Source organism: Orcinus orca, chromosome 16, assembly GCF_937001465.1.
Source record: "Orcinus orca chromosome 16, mOrcOrc1.1, whole genome shotgun sequence".
Lineage (NCBI taxonomy): Eukaryota > Metazoa > Chordata > Mammalia > Artiodactyla > Delphinidae > Orcinus > Orcinus orca.
The window spans coordinates 47628703-47654432 of NC_064574.1; the positions used below are offsets into that span (position 1 = coordinate 47628703).

The following is a 25730-nucleotide window of genomic DNA, read 5'->3' on the forward strand; positions in this document are numbered from 1 at the left end:
TCCATCTGTTTGTGTCATCTTTGATTTCTTTCAACAGTGTCTTAAAGTTTTCTGAGTACAGGTCTTTTACCTCCTTAGGTAGGTTTATTCCTAGGTAGTTTATTCTTTTTTTTGCAATGGTGAATGGGATTATTTCCTTAATTTCTCTTTCTGATCTTTCGTCGTTAGTGTATAGGAATGCAAGAGATTTCTGTGCATTAATTTTGTATCCTGAAACTTTACCAAATTCACTGATTAGCTCTAGTAGTTTTCTGGTGACATCTTTAGGATTCTCTATCTATAGTATCATGTCATCTGCAAACAGTGACAGTTTTACTTCTTCTTTTCCAATTTGTATTCCTTCTATTTTTCTTCTCTGATTGCCGTGGCTAGGACTTCCAAAACTATGTTGAATAATAGTGGTAGGAGTGGACGTCCTTGTCTTGCTCCGGATCTTAGAGGAAATGCTTTCCGTTTTCACCATTGAGAATGATGTTTGCTGTGGGTTTGTTGTATATGGCCTTTATTCTGTTGAGGTAGGTTCCCCCTATGCCCACTTTCTGGAGAGTTTTTATCATAAATGGGTGTTGAATTTTGTCAAAAGCTTTTTCTGCATCTATCGAAATGATCATATGGCTTTTATTCTTCAATTTGTTAATATGGTGTATCACACTGATTGATTTGCGCATACTGAAGGATCCTTGCTTCCCTGGATGTATGATCCTTTTACTGTGTTGTTGGATTCTGTCTGCTAGTATTTTGTTGCGGATTTTTGCATCTATATTCATCAGTGATATAGGTCTGTAATTTTCTTTTTTTATAGTATCTCTGTCTGGTTTTGGTATCAGGGTGATGGTGGCCTCGTAGAATGAGTTTGGGAGTGTTCCTTCCTCTGCAATTTTTTGGAAGAGTTTGAGAAGGACGGGTGTTAGCTCTTCTGTAAATGTTTGATAGAATTCACCTGTGAAGCCATCTGGTCCTGGACTTCTGTTTACTGGAAGATTTTTAATCACAGTTTCAATTTCATTACTTGCAATGGTCTGTTCATATTTTCTATTTCTTCCTGGTTCAGTCTTGGAAGGTTATACCTTTCTAAGAATTTGTCAGTTTCTTCCAGGTTGTCCATGTTATTGGCATACAGTTGCTTGTAGTAGTCTCTTAGGATGCTTTGTATTTCTGCAGTGTCCGTTGTAACTTCTCCTTTTTCATTTCTAATTTTATTGATTTGAGTCCTCTCCCTCTTTTTCTTGATGAGCCTGGCTAAAAGTTTATCAATTTTGTTTATCTTCTCAAAGAACCAGCTTTTAGTTTTATTGATCTGTGCTACTGTTTTCTTTGTTTCTATTTCATTTATTTCTGCTCTGATCTTTATGATTTCTTTCCTTCTACTAACTTTGGGTTTTGTTTGTTCTTCTTTCTCTAGTTCCTTTAGGTGTAAGGTTAGATTGTTTATTTGAGATTTTTCTTGTTTCTTGAGGTAGGATTGTGTTGCTATAAACTTCTCTCTTAGAACACACATTTTAAAACACTGCCAAGTAAACCTCCACCCTGGTGCTTCTCAGGGGAAGATCTCTTAGAAAACCCAGGGACCCCCGAGATGGAGTCTCCAAATGAATGACTATCTGTGTGACTCACGAGAACTGCTGAACGGATGAAGAGCCCCCACAAGACAGGCCTGGCGCCTTAAATGCGGCAGACACCCTCCGTCTGTTTGTTTGTTAGTCAGTTTGTTTGTCGAGGGGCAGGAGGAGATGAGGCCCAGCTACCCTCCCCTCGGCCAGACTCCCAGGGCCGGCTGACCAGAGCTGTCCAGGGCACGCAGGGGGCCTCAGGCCGTGCTCTCAGCCTCAGCTGCACCCTGGCATCCCTGGCAGCTTTCCAACCACTGGTGCCGGGCTCCCAGTCCCAGAGACTCGGGTTTCCTTGGCCTGGGGTGGGGCCTGGACTGAAGTCTCCTCGGGGTTCCTCCCGACGCAGTGCACACGCCACGCCACAGGAGCCTAGGAAATCCGGATGGCCGGGCCCCCTCCCCAGAGATGCTGACCTGCAGGGCTCAGGTGGCGCCCGGGAAGGGGCATTTCTGACAAGCTCCCAGGGCTGCTGCTGGCACTGGTCTGCCCCACCGTGAGAACCGCTGCCCTCAGGCAGTTGAGAGCACTCAAGTGAGGACAGAGTGGTGCCCTCCTGGGGACCCCCAGACGCAGATGTGACTCCGCTCACAAAAAGGCGAGGGGACACAGCCCAGCCTTGGGGCAAGAGGTCAGAAAAGGCAGGAAATGCAAATGCTGGTCCTCGCTCTGCTGCCAGCCAGAGGTGGACCCTAGAGACGCCCTTCACGCCTCTAGACCTCGGTCCTGGCATCATCAGTGAAACGAGATTACCTGTGGAACAAGATAAATTCCAAATGCATAATTCAAGGAAAGAGCCCCCAGTCACCCCAGGCATGGTGCTGCTGCAGAAGCAGTTCAGGAGTGGGGACCAGGCAAGAATGAACCCCAGAGGGCTGGAGACGCACCCAGGGCCACATTTGCTCCTTGGCCACAAAGGAAGAAGTGGCCATTGCTGCCACAGACCACAAGGGTGCAGCCGAGGAGAGCTGTGGGGCCAGGAGCTGGCTGGTGCTTGAGCTGATCCCACGGTGGGTGTCCCCAGCACCCCCCATTCCATTGCCTGCGGCCTCCACACACAGGTGTGCTTACTGTCACCACGTGCTCACCTGCGGCCGACCCTGCACGAATGCGTCACCCTCTGACCCAAAGGGAAGCAATTCCAAGGTGCAAGGAAGATTGGACAGGTGGTCTGGACACCCCCGACACTCTGGAACAAGGGGTTAGTCCAGACCAGGGGTTTTCAAGCATTTTTAGAGGATGAACATCTGTTCTTCTCTTAAACAAGACCCCCAAGGATCCTTCTGGTAACAAAGATGACGGAGCCACGATTTATTAAGCACCTACTAGGACTGAGGTTTTGCTGTTTTACGAAACTTACGTCACTTCACGCGCGGGCATCTTAATCTGCATTTTACAGATGGCGGAAATGAGGTTCAAAGAATTTAGGAAACTCACCTGGCATCACATAGGTCGAAAGTGACAAAACTGAGATTTAGGATTTACTCTGGAACCCAAGCTCTTTCCACATTACCGCCAATGACTTCACGCATTCTCAAACACTCACTGTTTTTCCTAGGCTCCTTGCATTTACAAAGAAAAGATGCAATTTGCAAACAGACACAACTGGGACAATTTCTACCTGACTTGTGATCCTCTCAAGGTGAAAAGAGAATCGAATTGTGTCACCTGACCAGGTGAGAATCATGAAGCTTAAACCAAGAGCTAGGCCAGCCTCAGAAGATGGAAGTTTGGATTACGATTTCTCTATACAGGGGGTATACTGCTTTTGAAATAAGATAGGCATAAAGGAGAATTGAGACGTTTGTTTTTTCAATAAGAAACAAGTCTGGGGGAAAAAACTGCTTTCTCTTCTTCCAGGGCACTGGGCTAAAATCCATGTCCCAGGCTCCCTTACAGTTAGAAGTGGTCATGGACTGAGTCCTGACCAATGGAATGTGAGCGGGAGGGAGGGTCTGGTCCATAAAACTCAGCTATGCACAGCCCTCCTGGTTCTTTCCCCTTAAAGCAGAGAAGTGTGAGGACAGGGAGCCTCAAAATGGAAGGTTCCAGAGTCCATGGACCACCTCTAGCAACAAGGCCACCCACAGACCAGAACTTCACATGAGAAAGAAAGAAACTTCTTTTATCTTACCCTAAGGTCTACAGGACTTATTTGTTACAGCAGCTACGACAACCCTAATCCAGTAAAGAATGTGACACAGATTAAAAAGCAGATCCCAATGAGTTTCTAAGATGTTCCACTTAAGAATGTCAACAGCAATTATTTGAATCATTATGAAAATTACAACTGCAGAGAGAAGTTAGTGAAAGTTATATGAGCTAGTACAATAAAGTAAACACTTTAAAACTTAAAAAACAAAATCTTCGTTGTTTCCTGGGTTCAAACCCAGGGATAAAACACGGAGGTGACTGAAAATTGTCATTCCTAATATTCTGGAAATATTTGGTTAAATCAAATATAGTATTAAAATTAACTTCACCTATTTCTTTTCAAGTATTTAATGTAGCTACTAGGAATTTTAAAATTACATCTGTAGCTTGCATTATATTTCTACAGGACCGTGTTCCTCTAGATCATGCAAAGGTCATATTTTCTAGATGATTATTTTGACATGCCTTGATTATCCACGGAGGACAGTTGGGGGTCATCTATGCACTCTGGGTCTCATTTTTTTCATGCAAAAGGTGAGCGATTTGGACCTTTAGTGCTCTGTAGATTGGTCATGCCCAGCCCCATGGTATTAAACCAGCTGACCCTGATGTTATGGTTTAAACTCAAGAACAGCAGGATCCCAACCCTGCCTTTGTTGACAACCTGGACCTGGACCAGCCTGCGCGTGCTTGCCACTCCAAGCCTGGCCTCCAGGCTCTGTTCATGGTCCACACTTACCCTTGGACTCACCCCGTATTGCTTCTCTCATCCCCACCTCTGACTTTCCTCCTCTAGGACGCTCACATGTGACTCTTAGATTGTGTGGTTTCTGGCCACTCCGGTAAACAACCACCTGATCCAGTAAACATTCCCGCACAGCCCCGTGGGGCGAGTGCCCACCAGCCTCTCTGTCCTGCAGCAAAGGCTCAGGGTGGCTTCCCCACCCCCAGACACCTCAAACCCTACAAGCCAGGCAGAGGGAGGGAGCCGAGCACTTTATCAGAAGAAAACGAAAACAGAAACAGACTTACAGATCTCGAAAACAAACTTATGGTTACCAAAGGGGAAACATGGGGGAGGGATAAATCAGGGGTATGGGGTTAACATACACACACTACTAAATATAAAATAGACAACCAAAAAGGATCTACTCTATAGCACAGGGAACTATACTCAATATTCTGTGATAACCTATATGAGAAAAGAATCTGAAAAAGAATGAATATATGTATAAGTGAATCACTTTGCTGTACACCTGAAACTAACACAATGTTGTAAATCAACTATACTCGAATAAAATTTAAAAAAAAAGAAAGAAAGAAAATACAGTGATCTCAGAGCGAAGCCCACGCCAAAGGCTATCATTTTAAATAGCTTCCTTCTTCCCAAGTTTCTTTGAAAGAGGCACTCTGAGGAAAAGATCATTTCCTTAAAATATCAAAGAACTAAAAACCAAAAGATGATAGTTTTTTTTCTGAAAACAGACTGAAAAGTATAGAAAGAAAATTCTGCAAAGTGTACCAATAAATATTCCCAAGAATCCATCTCTGCTACAGTTGTGTACCACCCTCAATATTACATTTAGCTAACTTAATTTTCCATGGATCGAATTTATTCAAAGTTGAGTTTCTCATAATAGGTCATCTGAGTAAACAGTTTCAAATGTTATTTGCCAAAAGACAATGTTTCCAGGCTTGAGATGAAATCGCAGTGTCAGGCTAAGAAAACAACCTTAAAAATTCACAGAGGGCTGGAACGATGGCAGAAAAATTAGAGCCTGGAACTCAGTCTTTTTCATACGGATCTAGAGGAAAAACTTACAAAGTTTCACCAAAACCATGTCTTGGAAGAGGCAAGGGAAGAATGCCATTTAAAAAAAAAATCCAAAAAAACCCAACATGTCTTTTTTTTTTTTTTTAAACATCTTTATTGGAGTATAATTGCTTTACAATGGTGTGTTAGCTTATGCTTTATAAACAAAGTGAATCAGTTATTCATATACATATGTCCCCATATCTCCTCCCTCTTGCATCTCCCTCCCACCCTCCCTATGCCACCCCTCTAGGTGGTCACAAAGTACCAAGCTGATCTCCCTGTGCTATGCGGCTGCTTCCCACTAGCTATCTATTTTACATTTGGTAGTGTATACATGACCATGCCACTCTCTCACTTTGTCACAGCTTACCCTTCCCCCTCCCCGTGTCCTCAAGTCCATTCTCTACGTCTGTGTCTTTATTCCTGTCCTGCCCCTAGGTTCTTCAGAACCATTTATTTATTTATTTTTATTCCATACATATGTGTTAGCATACGGTATTTGTTTTTCTCTTTCTGACTTCCTTCACTCTGTATGACAGACTCTAGGTCCATCCACCTCACTACAAATTTCGTTTCTTTTTATGGTTGAGTAATGGAACCCTCTTGCACTGTTGGTGGGAATGTAAATTGATACAGCCACTATGGAGAACAGTACGGAGGTTCCTTCAAAAACTGAAAATAGAACTACCATACCACCCAGCAATCCCACTACTGGGCATATACCCTGAGAAAACCATAATTCAAAAAGAGTCATGTACCACAGTGTTCATCGCAGCTCTATTTACAACAGTCAGGACATGGAAGCAACCTAAGTGTCCATCAACAGATGAACGGATAGAGAAGCTGTGGCACATATATACAACGGAATATCATTCAGCCAACACGTCTTTAAAGTGGCAGCTGTCATATGAAGAGTGAGCCAGCTCAAGGGTGCCACCCCCAGCAAAGACAGAACTGCCACTGAATAAGGCCCCTGCCCCACAGGGCTCCTGGTTACCAAAGAGAGGGAGAGGGAGATGGGGAGGGGGAGGGGAGAAGGAGATGGAGGGGAAGGGGGAGGGGGAGGGAGATGGACAGCGAGAGGAAAATGGATGGGGGAGAAGGATAAAACGAGGCTGACAGTAGGACATGGGATTCTGGGAACGCAAAGAAGTAATTTACCAAGGGAAGCAGAGCTGGGCATCTCGGGGGTGGAAGATTTTGTGAATTCTTATTCCTGAAATCGCCTGAAACGATTGCGGTTGTGCAACGGAAGGGACAGATGGGATAAAGCAGTCCCAGGTCTGTTTCCCAGGTGAGGAAATGAACGTCTGCGAAGCAAGCCAGCCCCATCCCCCAACCGTTCTCAGGACCAGAACACAGGCCACCCCATCGCCAGCCTCCCAATCAACCTCACTCACACCCACGGCCTCTCCAGCCAGGGGCTCCGAGAACACAGCCTGAGAAGCCCTGTGACGTCAGAACAGCACTGGGCACGCTTTACAACCAGAGCCAAAGTAACTCCCATCTCTTACCCTGACGCTGTTGCCCCCACAGCCAGCCTGGCCCCCAAACGCTTGGGTCCCCGTGTAAACGCTCAGCCTTCGGCACAGACAGAGCCCTGACACCATCCCTGTGAGCGCGCCCCGCTCGGCGACACCGTCACCAAAAGGAAAGAGGCCGTCCCAATGGTTCGCCTCCCAGCCCCACGCCGGAGCCTCTGGGAGCAGAACCCCACGCCGTCCCAGCATGGGTAACACCCACCACGGACAGGGCGCTCCGGCCTCTTCAGGGCAGCTGGGCAACGTTTTGTGGCTGGGCCTTGGCTCCCACCAGCTTGGTCCCCTCATCCTCCAGTGGGTTAGGGGTAGAGAAGATGAATCCCATTCCGTTTCAACTCAAAATCAGGATCTTCTGAGTGCGCTCAACTTTCTTCATAAAAGATCTGTTCAGTCAAGGGTAAAAAGCAGACTTCTGACAGCTTTCTGGAAAGAGCACCGAGGCAACTGGGTGACAGTGTTTTCATGACGTTCTCTTTTTTTTTGGCCTCACTGCGAGGCATGTGGGATCTTAGCTCCCCCAACCAGGGATCAAACCCACACCCTCTGCACTGGAAGGCGGAGTCTTAACCCCTGGACCACCGGGGACGTCCTGATGACCTGATGACGTTCTTATAGAAACAGAGGGCTCCTCAGAGGCACTGAGCTCAACAACACGGGGAGATCTTCTGTTACAAGATGGTGCTTGAGCCGCTCCACCCAGCGGGCCACTGCTCGGGCCTGGGCCGCCTGAGGACTGACCCAGACAGGCCACATCTGCCCATCCCCGAGAGGCGGGGCTGGAGAATGTATTTAGTTCCTTGATGCTCATGTGATGGAGGGATGGGTGCCCCCAGCAGACAGTGGGAAATTCGGGAGTGAGGTCCCACTGTGGACCCTCCATCCGCAGCACCAAGCTGGGTACACACACCTGATGACGTCACTCCCAACCCTCACAGCAGCTGCGAAAGGTCAGAATGATCATCTCCATCTCACAGAGAAGCACACAAAGGCTCAGAGAGTCTGACTATCTTGCCCTCAGCTTCTCAGCCAAGATTCAAACCCAGGTGAGTGCGACCCCAAGACCCAGGTAAGAGACGGGCTCTCGGATTTACATATCCACTGTATGTCCTCAAGATGTTTGCAACCGAGCTGGAAAGACAGGAGATACGTTCAAAGACAAATGGACATTCTAGACCAGCCTGTCCAATGGACCTTTCTGCGATGGCGGAAATGTTCTATGTCTTGTGCTGTCCAGGAACCACACACAGCCACCTGCTAATTTGATGTGTGGCTAGGGCAACGGAGAATCTGAATTTTTAATTGTATTTCATTTAAATTAATTTGAACTTAAGGGGCCGCTGAATGTCCATATCGGACAGCATAGTTAGAGATACTTTCTACCAAAAACATTCAGAAAACAGAACGGGCATAGCAGGCTTCATGCAGGACGCAGGCTTCATGCAGGACAGAGGCTCCAGGCAGGCCCTTGATGTGCTAGGATTTGAACAGGACCCTTGTCTCAGGCATGATCATCTTCCCTGTAGAATCTGGTTTGGAGTCAAGGACCCCAGAAATCAAGCCCAGTGCCCGTGGTCGTGGTCCACAGATGAGGAAAGCAAGGACGCTCCTCCCGCGTCCTTGTTCTTCTTGGAACTGCCTTACGCGGCAGCACGAGGAACTCTCGTTCGCCCCCCGCCACTGTCCTCCTGGAGGCTTTCCTCTCCTCCTTGCCCTGTGCCCTCCCTGCCAACACCAGCAGGTGCTGGGCTCGAGCTCTCTTTAGAAACCTGGACATCTTCTGTTCTACTTGTGGGCTGAGTCACTGCTCTCCTGCGATGGCTTTCACGTGCTTTATTCTCTTACACCTGTCACTCTGAGAATGGCATGTCTTGAAACAGTAAACAGCACCACTCACAGAGAGACAGCTCCACCACCCCAACACACAGTCCCAACTACAGGAAACAGAAGCCCTCCATCACCACTGGCCCTGCGCAGTGCTGGACCCAATCCCGAGAGCGGGGCACTGTATCTGTCTGACTCCATTCTTTCCCATACGAAGGTACACCCAAGGCGACGGCTGGGCCCCCTAGTACTGAATCTCCTGTCTCTGACATCCCAGTCACCGCCTGCCTACTAGTTGCAGAGATGTTGACAACTCTTCGGCTGTAAGACCAGATCAGCAAACAGGGCTCCCGGCACAGCAATGACCTGCCCTTCAGGCCAGGCCCCTGCATGCCCAGCTCTCAGAAGACAGGTGGCTCCGTCTGTGCAGTGGGACACTTGAAACCTCTGTCCCCAGTTTTCATTTCTAGCTCACGCAGCTGCCACATGCTTTACTCACTTCCAAGAGTATTCCTCCCAAGCATTAATAACAGCCGCAGGAACCTTACATTCTCTAGCTTAAGGGACAGAGATCATGTAGGGCTGTAGGTTGTTTTTTGGCCGGGAGGGGGTCATCTCTTTTTAGTTCTTCCAGCTGTGGGAAAGGGAACCTCTATCTACCTTCCCAAAAAAGCGCAGACACACAATTTCACCTTCTGTACTCCGAGGACTAAGGTTCTTTGGGCTGCAATGAAGATGGTGTATGTCCTTCTAAGATGACACTCAAAACGAGGCCGGCCTTTGCATGTGGGATCACTGTGCGGTCGAGCTCACCACACACTTGAGACCCAAGACCCCACCAGCCAGGGAAGGAAGACCCCCCCCAAGATCTGAGAACTCCATGTCAGGGTTGACAAAGTGGCCACAGGCCTGGTACATCCCACAGCTCGCGAGCTAAGAATGGTTTTTAAATTTTTAAAGGATTATAAAAATCTTTTAAAATATACTATAGACGCAGTAATGAGTCTGTAAAGCCTAAAATATTGCTGTCTGGCCCTTCCCGGGACAAGGTTGCTGACCCCTGGTCTAAATGAGCAGGACCTCAGCCGTCCAGAGGGTACCTGCCGTCTCCTGAGCTGAGTCCTCAACATTCCAGGTCCTCTTCATCCCCCTATGTTAGTTTTCCCTTGAAGTTCAGAAACAGATATCAAATGTTCTGAGGAAAGGCACAATAGCTATCAAACATAATAGCTGATAAACAAATGTTCACTTCTTCCAAGGAGCTCAACATCACAGGTGAGGATCTGGTTCAACACCTGTGCCTTGACTGTGACAGAAACAAGGCTCCGATTAACAACCAGCCAGAGACGATTCCAGGCATCAAAGCGAAGATGCCACAGAACGTCCTCGCCCATCCTGCTGCTGACTCAGGGATCCTCTGGGCAGCCCCAGCATCCACATTTGATAATGGTATTTTGACTCACCTTCTCCCCCACTGTCCGAGGGAAAGAAAACAGAGGCAGAAACACACTTGAATTGTCCCCTGGGATCTTGCCTTTGAGTTTCTTAGACACCTGCCCCTAAATATCCTCAGAGTCTCTCTGGATTAGAACTCAAAGGAGAAACACAGCATCCAGCCCTTCCTGGGCTTCCACCAGAGAGAACGGCGGCCCGGCCCGCAGCGCAAAGCCCCCAGCGCAGCCACCGTCTTACCTGGTTCAGTGCAGTTCTTGCTGCTCCGCGGCCCTGCATCTTCTGAAGTCAGCGAGTCATTCACCTGCATTAACTTCCTACCCACGGTCCACTGTCTGTCTTGCCCGATGAGGTCCATGAAGTCAAGGTCTGGGGAGAAAAAGGTCACAGCCACGCATCACTAACAGCTGGGTGTCACCTGTCCCCAGGCTGGGTGCCCAGCGCCTTCAGCCATCGGCACTCAGTCCGGCCAACACCCCTTAGACCTCTCACCACCGTCGCTCACCATCCTGCCCCCACCTCCCAAGGGCTTCCTCGGCTCCCGGATCCTACTGGCTCCCACAGCGGCAGCCCTCAGCCAACGGCTGGGAGGGGGCGGTGCATAAACACCTCACGCTCCAGTGGGATGACTCTGAAGTGTGTGTTCTACCCTGGAATCCAGTTTTCCCCACTGGGATGACTTTCCAGGTGTCTACAAGGTGACTCTCTTGATAAAACACACTTTATTGGCCGCTGTCCTTTCCTGTCTTAATTCCCTGCACCCAATAACATGCTGAGAAATGTTGAACAACCAACTCTCCAGGGGAAAAAGTCCTGGTCTTGTATCCACTGGACAACTTCCATGGTGTGAATATTCCCATCATGGCCAATTTCGAGCTACCAACGTGATCTCACTAAACGTGGACTTGGGAAAAAAGGGCACGGTTGGGTCCGCTAAGTCAGGGTGACTGGCACCTACACACCAGCATCTACTCCTTGACCAGTACTTCCCTGAACCGCCTCCCAAATACACCACCTGCCACTGAGCACCTGCTCAGGATCTGCTTCTCGGGGTCACCCAGGCTAAGACACCACAACAACATGCCCAGAGCCTGGGCCAGTGAATCCCACATAACAAGATTTCAGTAAACAGGAGATGAGAGCGTGAACAAGGGGAAAGTCGATCACTGAATGCGTGACTAGGGCTGAGGTCTCCGGCTGGGATGCCCACGGGGATGGACGTGCCAGGAGAAAGAACAGAGACGGAAGGGCCTGTCGGGGGAGAATATGGTGGCTTCTGCTTAGGACGTGTTGGACCTGAAGTGTCTGTGGACCATCCACAGGGCAGCGTGCTGCCCGGGTAATGTGGGTGCAGACACCGCAGGGCGGACAGCTAAGCTACACGGAACATCAGGAGAATCGTAAGAAAACAGGGAAGAGTGTGGCATCTGTATGGATGCAGTTTCCTAAAGAGAAGGGAATGGAAGAAGAAACCATGGGAAACTCAGCATTCCTTCAGAGCAGGTAGAGTCAAAGCATTCAGCAAAAGATCGTGAAAGGAAGGGAAAGAGCAAGGGAAGTGGTGTCACAGAAGGTAAGCAGAAAGAGAATTTCAAAAAGGAAAAAGTGGCCAATGGCCTTGACTGCCATGGACCAGTCACGTAAGACAAATGCAAAGACACAACAGAGCGGGACCTCAGAGGGTCACTGGGATGTGGAAACACCAAGCACAGATGGCTCTTTCTAGTGGCTTGGAACTCAAGAAAGATGTGACATGAGGCTTTGGCTACCTCTCGAGTGTCCAGAGTTGCTGTGGTCAGAAAATGGATCTAAGAACAAGACGAGGTTCTAATTCATGGGCCCAGCGGCCTTCGCAAAAGGCCAGAGGGTGCGCCCCACCGAGCCACACCAGCACAGTGTTCTGAATTGGTCAGTGAAGAGCTGACGGTCCTCATACCCTTTCCTCAATTTCCATGGGGATTTTAGTTTCCTAAATGATACCACTTTCATTTTATAATTGGAACCTCATGACAATGCTCAGGAAAGAAAGAGGGACCCTGGGCACTGTCTCTCTGTCCACTGCTGTCTCTCTGACACCTAATCACTGCTGGCTCAGAGGAGGTACTCAGTAAGTATGTGTCAGAGTAACCATTCCCACTTTGTGGATGGATAAAGTAAAACTCATGGAAGTTTCTGGAAATCACAGTGCTTGTAGGCATCTCACCTAAAGCCAACAAGACACACAGTAACAGCCGTAGCTCACAAACTGAGGTCTTCCTCAGTCAAATGGAACCTGCTCCACATGTAAAATCATCAAGTAGCTAATTACAACTTTTACACATTAGCTAGGACAGCCCCTAGGTTTATTCTCAAAAAAATGTAGAATGTGGGGCCCAACTAGAATAAGCAATAACTTAAGACTCTGAAATACAGAAACCTACATGATGGCCAGATATAGCCATAATCGTGAGGACAATCCCAAAGATGTTTCAAGGTCAAAGCAAGGCATCTGTGTACTCCTGTTCACCTGAATGGTTAATTCTTAGGATTAAGAACAGCGACAAGCAGAGGAAAAGAATTGCAAAAAACGCATAAACAAGGAATAAGGTCAGTTGCCTTAAAATTCAACAGGCAGACCTAAAATGTGAATATTACACCATATTATCATAAAGGATCTAAGAGTGTGGAGAAGGACACCCCGTTTGTCTCAGGTTGGGTTTCCGCAGAAGCAGCCCCTGAGGACAAGGATTTGAGCACAGGTGGTTTACATGAGGGGGTGATCTCGGGAAGCACCCGTGGTGGGACAGGGCCAGGGAGCCAGCCAGTGGAGGTGTGTTTCAAGTTTCAAGTTGCTAAAATGGGCGAACTAGCACTTGACCCCTCTGGAAATCTCTGTGGGGCCAGTGTAGACATGCAACTCAGACACCCAAGGGGTGAGGGAGCTGGGGTATTTATCCACCTGCTCTTGGTCTGCCATGGGTTGAATGTAGGCTGTTCCCAGGGGACATTAATTCCCTGGCACTTCCAACCAAAGTGGGCTCTGGTACCCAGCAAAAGGCCTTAGATAATGAGACGCAGGTGCTGAAAGTTGGACGGTGCCCATGTGCACTGAAGACATGAGAACAAAGTGATGCGGGCAGGATGCCGATGGCATCTTCCAGCCTACACGAGACCAGCATATTGGCCGTTCTGCTCTTCTTGTAATCTGGGGTAAAGAAAAGTGCTCTGTGGTGCTGCAATCCTAACATTCAGGAAGATCCCAATGTGCATTGTTTGTATAGTGGTGAGCATAGCTGCCTTCCAGGAAGATTCCAAAAATCTGCAAAGAAGCAAAAGCATCCCTTCCAGTGACTTGCAAAGTTTCTGCTTAGGCCAAATTTCCATGGTTCTGTAATTCTGAGAGAAAAGCTGATACCAATTAAGAGATATAAAAATAAAGCCAGCTATTGTAGCAGAAAATTAGAGGATTTTTTTACATGATGATTCAATAGCTTCAGGAATCAGAGACTATTAAGGCAGCGCCTCTGGATTCTAAAACCTACAAACTTTTATCTCAAAAAAATATATATGACCACTGACCACTGATATACAGATGTGGAGACCAGAGTCTGAGAAAATGAGAATGATGAAAGCAAAGCACTGCGTTCACTTACTTCCCACTGAGAACCATGTGACGATATTACACCCCATTCTCTTTGTCCTCACAAAACTGCTGGTGAGGGACTTCCCTGGTGGCGCAGTGGTTAAGAATCCACCTGCCAATGCAGGGGACACAGGTTCGAGCCCTGGTCCAGGAAGATCCCACATGCTGCGGAGCAACTAAGCCCGTGCGCCACAACTACTGAGCCTGTGCTCTAAAGACCGTGAGCCACAACTACTGAGCCTGCATGCCACAACTACTGAGACCCATGCGCCTAAAGCCGGTGCTCCGCAATAGAAGCCACCGCAATGAGAAGCCCGAGCACTGCAACGAAGAGTAGCCCCCACTCGCCGCAACTAGAGAAAGCCCGTGCAAAGCAATGAAGACCCAACGCAGACCCAAAAAAAAAAAAAAAAAAGTCAAAAGAAAAAAACAAAACTGCTGGTAAGGTAGGAAAGGGCAGTTGGTTCTTGGGTCAACTTACCTTTGGAGTAAATAAGTCAGAGTAGAAGTGATCTACCTAAACTCGGAACTCACCCATGGCCATAGCCACTGCCAGTTAATAATCATCATGACAGCCATTTATTGAGTGTCATGACAGCCATTTATTGAGTGTCTATTATGTGCGAAGAACTTGCCACTCTTCGCCATGTTTCATCTTAACATCTTATTCTGAACTATTAACTCCACTTGCAAATAAGGAAACCGAAGCACAAAAGAGGTTAAAAGACTTGCCCAAGGTCACACAGCAAGCAAAGAGGCGCAGAATGGGGATCTGACCAGGATCTGACCAGGTCGAGTGACCCCAAAACCCACATTCTTGGTAGATCCCTGCAGAGGATGAAATCCATCTGGCCATATTACTCAGCTATAGCAAGACAGATCCACTATGCAGCCTGCACCTTATACGAGGTGAGGGGTGGAGACAGCCTCACTGGACCTACTTCCCCCAGAAACTATTAGGAACAGTGGCACGTCAGGAGCGTCACCCGGTGAAAGCATCATACACACAGAAGAAAACGGTCCTGAAACCCCACTGGATGCAGGACGCTCAGCTGAGCGTGGATTTCTCAGAGACTCAGCTGGCCCCTTGGTCCCAACATGGAGGCTTACAGTCTTGGATTTAGGGAGGAGTGGGTGGGCAGTGGGGAAGGCAGAGGGGATTGGGGGAGGCGCCCGCTGCTCTCCCCTCATCACCCCCGGCTTCCCTGGACTTCTTGGCTCGGCAGGAGATGCTCCTCGAAGCTACACTTGAGCAATGTCAACAAAAGCCCTTGGCCCCCATCCACCGCGTGCCTGGCTCCGCCCGCCAGGCCCTGGAAGTGGCGAGCTGGCCTAATTAGTCAGGGAGTGGGTGGGGGCGGTGAAGAGGGAGGCAGCGGGCTCACATGTCACATGTCACCAGCTCCGAGCAGGGCGGCAGGGGTGGGCCGTGGAGATAGCGCGGGGTGCCTGCTGGAGGGGAAGAGGCTCTCAACTTGAGACTCAAGCACAGGCGCTAAGGAAGGAGAGAGTGTGAGGCTGGGAGCCAAGTTTCCATTACAGAGCTGTGCCCTCGTCCTCTCCTGCTCTCTCCCTCCCTCCCTCCCTCTCTCTCTCTCTGTCTCCCTGTCCCCTTCCGCCTCTCCATGACCAGGGCTTGGAAAGCCCAAGGCTTTCTGACCCCAAGAATGGATTTCCTTTGGTGCCCCATGTCCCAGCTTCACCCTAAGACTAACATGCTTTCTCCCATGTGCACCCTCATCCCACATAGGGTCCCAGGCCCAGCGGAGAGGTGGAGCTGCCACCCTCTGAGGAGGGAAGGACCCCGTTCAGATGAGGGTCTGCAGACAGGCAGGTTTGCTGCAGCAGCATCAGAACTGTGCCCCTGCCCGTGTGCCCGCAGCCATCCTGCACCTTCTCACTCCGCGCTACCCCCAGAGTTTCGTCCATTTCACGGATGGGGTAAAGCAGCGAGCTGGGACTCAAGCCCAGATCTGACTCCAAAGCCCAGCTGTGCGTGTCCCACCTCGTCCCAGAGCTCAGGAGCCCAGGGGAAGTGGCCTCCTGGGGTCAGCACGCCCCCTTGAAGGGTCGTGTTAGCTCTCCCCTCCCCCAGATCTGGAACACAGCATTTCTTCTTGAAAACTGGGATGGAGAGAACCACCCAGAGGATCAGGGCAGCAGGTAAGGAAACTGAGTCTTGCAGAGCCTAATGCAACCCTGAGGACAGAAGGTCCAGAAAACTCAGTGAACAGAACACGTGACAGAGCCCATGGCGGCAGGACCGGCTGCAGCCCTCAGGCCGGCGCAGGCTCAGAGTGCGCAGCAGGGCTATAAATACCCCACCCGGCAGTTTACACAGCTGTCCCCACTCTGGGCGCCCCGGGTCTTCACCCCGGGGTCAGAGGGCGGGTTTGCATCAGCCTGCAGCCCTGAGACCGCCTTCTGCAGACTCTCCAGCAAACGTGTGGGGCGCAGCTGCCCCTCCAGCGCCCTCTCCCTACGGCCACCATCCTGACCCCCCGCCCGCCGAGGTTCTCACCCTCTGTGGGTGAGCGGAGGAGGAGGGCAGGGCTGGCTCTTGCCTGTGCATCTTCACACGGATTCTCCAGCTGGAGGAAAAGTGTGGTTCTGAGTGGTTCTGGGTCCTTGGAAAGGAGCACAGACTGTGGAGAGGCTGCGAGCTCTCCAAACCCGCCAGGAGAGGAAGAAGCCGGAGGCTGAACGTCCTGGGCACTGGGTCCCTCCACAGCCTCAAAGCTTCCAGAAAGACAGAGGAGGGCAGATCCAGAGAACTCGAAGCTGCGGGGAGGCCACAGACTCCAGGTAAACCTCTCCCCTCTCTGCATCTTCACGCCCTGCCCAGCGGGTCCCCCATCTCCTGCCCTCCGGCTGCGCCACGGCAATCACAAGCCGCAGCTCTCAGGCTGCACTTAAACCGCATCCCAGTATCGAGGCGCCGCACCTCCACTCAAGACGAAAACCCTCTGGAAGGCTGAGGTTTCTCGGTCCCTCTAATGGGAAGAGGGAACAGTAACCTCTGGCCACCTGCACACAGATATGGGCCCTTCCACCCATGTCCGCCCTCTGCAGGGCTCCTGCACAGAGCGCAAGGTCAGCAGCAGCAAAAGCATCTCCTGGGGGCTGGTGAGAAATGCAGCGCCCAGCCGCGGAGCAGGACTCTGCACAGAGCACAGTGGAGTCTGAGCTGCTGCTCCCAGGCCCCAGGAAACAGCTTCAAGTGTTATTTGCCAAAAGACGATGTTTCTAAGCACAAGAGGCAGAGAGAGGCTGCAGGGCGTAGGCAGAAGGTCCCTGCCCAGCACTGCTGGGGTCCCGATGGCGAACGGGAGCAGGCTGCCAGGGCTCTGGGTCACGCTGTGGACCAAGTGCTGTCCAGTTGTGTCCTGCATCCGAGAGGGCCGGTCCCATGACCCGTCCCCCGACGGGAGGGAACGGGCAGCCCAAGAAGTCCTGACTGCTGCTGTGCCTCCCCTTCCCTCCTGACACCAACCCTCACAGCCCAGGCCACACACCCTCCCCAGGACACAGAGGCCGGCAGAGCCCATGACAGAGTAGCCTTGGGAACAAGGGCAGCCCAAAGCACCCAGCCCAAAGGCGAGAGTCCGAACTGGCCCCGGATGCAGGTTCTGCCATGGCTGTCGGGCAAAACAAAGCAGGTCTGGTTGTGAGACTTGGAGGCCAAGGTAGGGGAGCCCAGAGAGACCCCGGCCGCTCCCAGGCAGAACCCCTTCCTCCACTCAGCCTTCCTGACCTTCCAGGATGTCCCCTCAGCCCAAGGCCCCAGAGCTACTTCTCCTTCAGAGCTTGCATCACAGATGGACGCATCACTGACTGTCTCCGCTGCTTCCCCCGCCCTGCGACCCCGACCTGTCCCAGGCTCCAGGAGACTCAGGCTGTCTGGGCTTTTCTCCTCCCTGTGCCCCTCCCCCCGACCCCCGCCTGAAACCCGGTGGGTGTCCAACAGCCACAATGTCACAGCGCTTGCCTCAAGGTGGGGCTGGGGAGTCATTGCCCAATTCCCAGGAAAGACCCCTAGGTCTTCCCTCAGGGGTCATGCCCCTTGATTTGAGGCTAAGTTTAAATGACAGGTCTGGGAATTTTAGTGGCAAACCTAAAACAGAACCCAAGTGCTCAGGGTTCCCGGACAAAACTGTTTGCGTTATATAGTCTTGCTATTCAAAGTGTGGCCCCTGGACCAGCCACATCAGCCTTCCCTGGGAGCTTGTTAGAAATGTGGCATCAGACCCCCCGCGTGAGACTCTGCATTTAAACAGATGACTTGTGTGCACAGTAGGGTCCAGGCAGCTCTGCAGCCCATTGCTGGGCTGGGTGTTTCTTTTCCCATTTGTTCAGACATCGGTCGCTGAGCACCTTCAAGTTCCCAGGACAGCGCTCTGCTTGATCTCTCCACCTCTAAGTTCTGTCCTCAGGGAGCCGGAAGGCCCCTTGCTGAGCACAAGCCCCTGCAGGAGGCATGCTCCGGCATCCACGGAGCTGGCTGGCCGCCCTGAGACGCTTCCTCCTGCATCTGCCTCGAAAAGCGAGAGAAGACCAGCTCTCAGCAGCCAGGTTTCAGAGCTTCCTCTTTTCCAAACAGCTCCATCTTTCTTCACTGCTCTACTAACTAAAGCAAATGGGTGTGTTCCAAGGACCCTGGGGACTGGGCTTCTGGTCTCAGGACTTCGCCATCTTGGGCATCTGGTGACTTGGGATTCTAGGGCCAGATCTGTCCCTAGCTGTGGGCTGTTGGGAAGTTGAATCACTTTAACTCAGTTGCTGCATCTGAAAACTGAAGGGCTTGAATAATCTGACCACTAAAGTCCTTGAGCTTGGATTTTTTTAAAAATCTCCGGGAGAGTTGTGTACCCCAGGAGGCTGGGCTATATGACTTGCTGAAGAGTGGGAAGAAAATGAGAAGCCCCACGTCTGTATCACGTGCCAATCTTATTACATATTTAATATTTATAATGCAGGCTGACAGTAGCACCACCACTGAGCCCCTGTGCCAGCATGTCCCATAATTAATGTAATAGAAGGGCACTGTCACCCAGGGTAGGCGAGGGGCGTGAAGGCACAGCGCAGGGTGGATGTGGGGCCCTCCGGGCTCACTTGCTCTCAGAGTGTCCGGCGTAGGGCCCTTTACGTGTACTCAGTGGAGCAGATTCACAGATATTATTTGAGACAGTAAAATCTTTACAACACTATGTTGAAATGAGATGGGGGCACGATCATGCAATCTTTTTCTACCATACGGATGTTCACCGACTATCTTTTGGCAAAGAATTCTTTTAAACTGTTTGAACTTAAAGTTTTAAGTTCAAAAAAATTCTTTGAACTTAAAGATGAATTACGCATTTCTCTCTCACAATAAGACAACTGCTACAAAGATGCCCACCTTTTCTGAGAAGACATTGTGGCCACCAGCTAAGGATGTACCTAGCAGGTATATTCAGAACACACACACACAGCCTTCAAGGTGACATTTTAACAACTAGGTGAAAAAGCACCTACTTCCCTAAAGAAATTTGTTTTATGGAGAGAACATTTTGAAAACAAATATCAAGAAATTGTGTTACCCTCCAAAATTGACAGAAATCAGCGTCTAAAGCAATCATAGTTTCCACCTTAAAACGTGGAAGCAGAAGTACGTCACCTGATGAAAAACATTCCACACACAAAGAGTTTCAATGAGTTCTGAATCCATTTGTTAAAAATATGTAAATTCAACACCTTCTGAAAAGTAGCATGATTAATGGATTGAAACCGGGAAAAATGCGAAGACGTGAACAAAAGTTTTTGCATAATTGGTGGGTGAAACTGAAAAATTAACGTCTTGATTTAGCAGGTACGTCTATGATGCTTTTCTTCCATTTGGATCTATGTATCTTGGTGAATTACCTATTTCAGTTAGGACAGCCATTAAATGTCAATATTGAACTGAACCTTAAATGAAAATAAACAGACTTCCAGCTGGCTGTTCCTCAAAATATGGAACTAATATTTTCAAAAATGATCTAAATATATTCAATCATGTTGTCCTCAATAAAACAGTACTCACAGACCGTAACAATATTAATAATTATAATACTCCAGTAAAATTGAAATGTTTTGCTCTATTAATAAAACCTTTATTTTCTTCCTCTTAACTTTATGTTTCTTGATATATAAAAGCCAGGGGTGGGCCTGTGAGCCATGACCGCTGAGCCTGCGCGTCTGGAGCCTGTGCTCCGCAACAGGAGAGGCCACAACGGTGAGAGGCCCCGCGTATCGCAAATAAAAAAAAAAAGTCAGGGGTAGATCCAGGTTTTGTAGGGCCTGAAGCTTATGTAATGTTGAGGTCCCTCTTTTCTTTTATTATTTTTTAAATTTTTTTAAAATTTTTTGTCTGGCCACACACCTTGTGGGATCTTAGTTCCCCGACCAGGAATTGAACCTGGGCCCTGGGCAGTGAGAGCACGGATCCCTAACCATTGGACCACCAGGGAATTCCCTCTTTTAAACAGAAAAATACAAAGTTAGATACAAGGCTTAAGTATGTGTATACATAATATATATTACAGTATTAATTATGCACAATTTCTAAATCGATATCCATTCTCCAATAGTTTGGAGATAGCAGCTTCAGATGACACATTGCTGCTCCAACACCTGTATACGTTCCTTATTTCTTCCATTAGACTGTAAGCTGCCTAATGACACCCATTTTTTTTATTGGCCCCCAGTACTTGCATAGAGGAGGGATTCAATATCTCCATCACGGAATTAATTTTTTAAGCTAAACTGGAGTGTGGTGCCTGCACCCCTCCCTGCCGACACCCCTTCTCCCCTAATTTGAATCAACCTCGGAATTTCCTTGGGGAACGACCCCTCCCCCATACCCTGTCTTCCTGGTCTGAGTGGAGCATCTCTCACTCATTCACTAAGGGCCTGGCCAATCAAAGCCCCACATCCTGCAGGTCATGATGACTGGTTCCCAGGTGTGCCTGTAACTGAGACAAGCCAATCAAAACAGAGCTCCCAGGAGAGAGCCTAGCCCACTCTCTCCCAGTGAGCTTGAAACTGGAAGGAGGGCATGGACGCTGGGAGTCCAGGAATGCAGCCAGCACGCAAAGGTGAGCAGAGCCAAACCCAGAGCCTTCTTTTCTCTGCAAGGGGTTCAAGTACAGGCTGCAAGGAGTGAAGGTTGGCCCCTGATGGTGGAGATACAGAGTGTGCAACAGCCCCCCCAAATACCCAGAGGCCGGCCCAGGCAAACAAGGGAAACCCTCAAATGTCACTGTGAAATTGTAGTAATGATTTAGATTGCAATGCAGCATTTGCCACGTTGGGAGGCGTCCTGGTTTGTGTCTCCTGAAAGCCAAGTCCAAAACAAAGACTTGAGCGCAAGTAGTTTATTCTGAAGGGGATCCCAGGATGAAGGAGTGAGGGCACGTGGAAAGCAAGATGGGGAAAGGGAAACAGGAGCTATAAGGGAAGTTATAAATGGAGAATGTATATGATGGCTGCTGCCATGGCAACTGGGGCACGATCCCACTGGAAGCTCGGGGGCGCACCCAAGATTCCTCCCAAAATTGTCCTCCAGCAGGATGAGGGCTGTGGCTGTCATCACGCCCTGACTGAGGGTAGCCCCAGGAGCATGAACTCTCCCAAACTCCAGGCTGCACTTCTGGGTGGGCCACATCAGCTCCCACCTACCGGGAACACCCTGAGCCGGAGAGACACGTGGCCCAGGCTTGAGGTGGCACCGTCACTGCAGCAGAGTCTGAACCCACACTGCCCTGCCTGCTGCAGCTGCGGCTTGAACCCAAAGGAGGATGGAGGGGGTGTCTCGAGGGACACCCAGTGATGCCAGCTACCGAAGGTAACCTTGGCCTCATCTTGGAAACAGTCTCTCTTGAAGCAAGTGGGAAGATGTGGTTGGTCCAGGGCCACGCGTAGATTTCCTAATGATGTTTTCCTTTTCTCCCTCTTCTCTCACCACGGAACTTGACGCCAGAACTAAAATATTCTCTGGACGCTTCCCAATGAGAGCACAGGACTAGAGAGGGGACAGGCAGCGTGGGTTTCTTTTAGGTGGAGAGTCACTTGGTTCTCACATTTTCCTACTCTTCAGCCCACTGCTTGCAGCTTTCCAAGTTGGAAACTGACGCCCACCTCAGGAGCGCAACAAGGCTGAGCAGAGAGAAAGCAGCATCCACGCCCCCCGGCCCCGGGTTTCCAGCACGAGTCACAGACCCACCAACAGGAAGGGGAAGGCAGGGAACGATCCCACGAATGGCCAGACGGGGATGGGCTGACGCATACCACCTTCCAGGCCACCGCCTGCCGCCTAAGCGAGGGCCGGTTTGCTTCTGTCATTTCAGCCCGATGGCAGCACCTCCCCTGCTCTCATCCCGTGACTCCCTCCCAGTGAATTTCTATTGATTCAGGATTTGCCTAAGGAATCAGGCTTTATTTTCTAGAGCCCTAAGAAGAGCAGAAAATGATCATCAACATTCAGTATTTGAGGCCCACCCGCTACGTGCCTCCAGCCGAGGGCTCCCCATCCCACTCTGTGCGGTTGGCACCGCGCACGCCTGTCTCCCCCTCCGGCCCACTCTCTGTCCCAAAGCCTGAGAGATCCCGTCCGTCTCAGCCACCACCAGCCAAGGCCAGTAAGTCCTCTGTCAGGGAGCCAGAGAGAAAACGGGAAAGTGAAAGTCCTCTTCCACTATTTCTAAAAGTGAAGGAAGCAGAGAACAAGGGAGAGGCGGTCAATAAAAAGACACACACACACACACACACACACACACACACACACACACACACACACACACACACACACACACACACACACACACACACACACACACACACACACACCGGCTGAGAAGGGGTGATGCAACAAGGGATTCTGGGACCAAGGGCCATATCCATCTCTTCCGGAATCGTGTACTCACATAAGGGAGAAAGGGGAGGGAAGGAAACTGGACCCCTGGTGACACTGCTGGTCCGTTGATGACACCAGCCTACCTGCAGAAACAGCCTCCAATAAATCCCCCAATGCCTTAGGCATTTTGAATTGTCTTCTGCTTTTGACAGCAAGAAGTGTCATGACTGACGTATCAGATGAAACCTTGTGTTAAGATCTAAGTATTGTCCTGAGAAACATCGGACTTCGGTTCAAATTCTGGCTCTGCAGCTTTCCAACCTTATACTGCATGAACCTCTTCCTAGAAGCTGGCCGTACACACATGAGACCTGTCCCAAATACCAGCCTACCTGGACCAAAGCTTTTTAGTAAAGGTGGTGAGCCTACCTTACACCCAATAGTTTGTACCTCCGAAAGTACAAACCACTGGGTATAAGACAGGCTCCATGATGTATTGTACAACACAGGGAAGAGAGCCAATCTTTTATAGTAACTATAAATGGAGAGTAACCTTTAATAGTCGTAAAAAACCAAAAATTTTTAAAAATAATAAAGGCAGTGAGAGCTCTTCACTGTCCCCCTCTTCAGGGATCCACTACTCGTCAGGTCACCTCAGCATCACCCTGCGGCGTGAGTGACGGCACCTGTTCTCACACATCCCCTTGTCCCCCCCGCCACGGCAGGCTGACAGCCCGCCCGAGCAGCCCTCAGCTCAAAACTGCAATAGAGAAGGATGGAAAAGGATGAGGATCCCAAAATAAATCCCCATCTCTCCAAGAGGATTCTCCTCCTCAGAAGAGTTCCTCGAAGCCACAGAAGGCACCCTGAATGGTGTCATTTGACTTACAAGGCGCCTGAAGCCTGGGACGAGCCCCGGGAGGGGACAGAGCCTCCCAGGTGCTCGGGAAGCCTATTCTCGCGGGGCCACCCTGCTGGGATTTTCAATTAGAAACACTGCATCTGTGACTGGAGCTCATCCCATCCTTTCTTTTTTTTTTTTATAACAAAGTGAATCAGTTATACATATGTTCCCATATCTCTTCCCTCTTGCGTCTCCCTCCCTCCCACCCTCCCCTTTCTGATGACAGGTGTGAGCTGTCACCACTGCCAGACGATCAGCGGGAAGTCACCAAGTAAGAGGAGTGTGTCCGTCCGGGCTGGGGAGGTCACCTAACTCAGGAGGACAGAGCTCCTGGCTCCGTGTCCTCCACAGTCAGGAAGCCCGGGGCCTTGGGGCCCACAGAGTCTCCAAAGGGCTGCAGAGGGCAGCGCTCTCGTAGCTTCCATGCTTCCATCTTTTATGAGAAGCAATAAACCAGAAAATTCTCTTCTCCGGAGTCAGATGTAACAGCTCTTTCCACAAATGTCTACAGAGAAAGCCCGAGCTATAAACTGGGACATTTAAAATCTCTGGTTGTTTTTGTCTTTGCTTCAGGTTTCCTTAACCTTACAATCACTACTGCTCTTGCTACTATCACTATCTCTAGACACAATGCAGCTGTAAGTTCCGCAGCATAACGAATGGACCCTCCGTGAGCAAAGCACGCGGGGTGCCACACAGAGGTGCGCGTGAACCCGGACTCGGGATGTCTGACTTCCTGCGCGGGCCCACCTCCTGCCAGGTGCCACCGGGGCCCTTGTCTTGCTTCTCGACGCCTCACTCATCTTACAACAGTCTTGGGAGGTGGGTGTTCTTACTCCCACTTCCCCTGTGAGAAACCAATCTCTTGGACCCTAGGCCAGCGACTTGCCCAAGGTCCCAGTCCTGAAGTAGATGGCAGGCAGCACCCAGTCCAAGGTCGGCCTGGGGACGTTCCAGGCAGGACACAGATCTTAGATGCCCTCTGGTTTTTTAGCAGCAAAGCCTGGCCTGGCACCTCGCCTGGTAGCTCCCACGCTGGGAATCCTTCCCTTCCCTTTACCCCCCTAAGCTCAGGATGCCTGGATTCCTGCCTCAGCCTCACTAAGATGCTGCTTTGTACAATCTTCCCCTTGACGTTTCCGTCGGAGACATGGGAGGGACAGGGCTGGTTTTATAAAAGTAAAACATGGTAGGAGAATCATGGTTTTACTGTGGCAAAGAAAAAGTAGCAAATACTGTGTAGCAGAACGTTAATGGGGAAATCTCGGTGGTGGGTATGCGAGTGTTCACTGCACAGTTCCTTCCATGTGTCTGTATGGACGGATATTTTCATTTAAAATGCTGAGGGGAAAGTAATGTTGCAGAAGGTCCCAGAGGTACGTGAATATTCATGGCATCCCCTACATAGTATCTGAGAGTGATAAAAAGAAAGATTATCGCAACGCGGCCAAGATCCATGTGTACAGGGAACCCCTCCAGAGGGGGCCGGCCAGGGGCCACTGTGTGGTCCAGCACCTCGGCTGGGGTCCTGTGGCTCTGCCGTGCTCTGCTTCCAAGACCGTATCTACTACGCCTAAAAGGCCCCGGGTGGCATGGTACCCACACCGTGGGCGAGTGCATCACAAACACCCATCGTTGAGAAGACAGTCTCAAGGCAGCGTCCCTTCCAGAACCAGCACACGTGGATGCCTGAGCCTCCGCGCCTGCCACATGAGGCAAGACATCCCAGCTCTTCGTCATCTCCCAAGCCCCACACTTGTTTCACTTCCTCTTCCAGAACCTCGGCCGGACCTATCTTCTCATCGGAGGGGTCTGGAGGGCTTCCCCTCAGTAGCAAAGCTGTATCAGCAGAGTGTCGTGTCTTGGGAGAGCCAGGAAATGACTCGGCTCAGAGCCCAACTGTCTTTGAACAGCTCTATTTCCAAGCCCTCCTCTGGATAT

General features: G+C 50.0%; 1 protein-coding gene across 7 annotated transcripts in view; it reads right to left on the reverse strand.

Moving 5' to 3' along the window:
• The window catches only part of SLC24A3 (solute carrier family 24 member 3), a 461722-nt gene that overhangs the window by 385053 nt on the left and 50939 nt on the right, over positions 1-25730 (reverse strand). For all 7 annotated transcript variants that reach the window (XM_049699116.1, XM_033429397.2, XM_004270413.4 and 4 more), the window contains exon 2: positions 10632-10760. In XM_049699116.1, coding sequence (XP_049555073.1) covers positions 10632-10760 — 129 coding nt within the window. The remainder of the gene's footprint in view (positions 1-10631; positions 10761-25730) is intronic.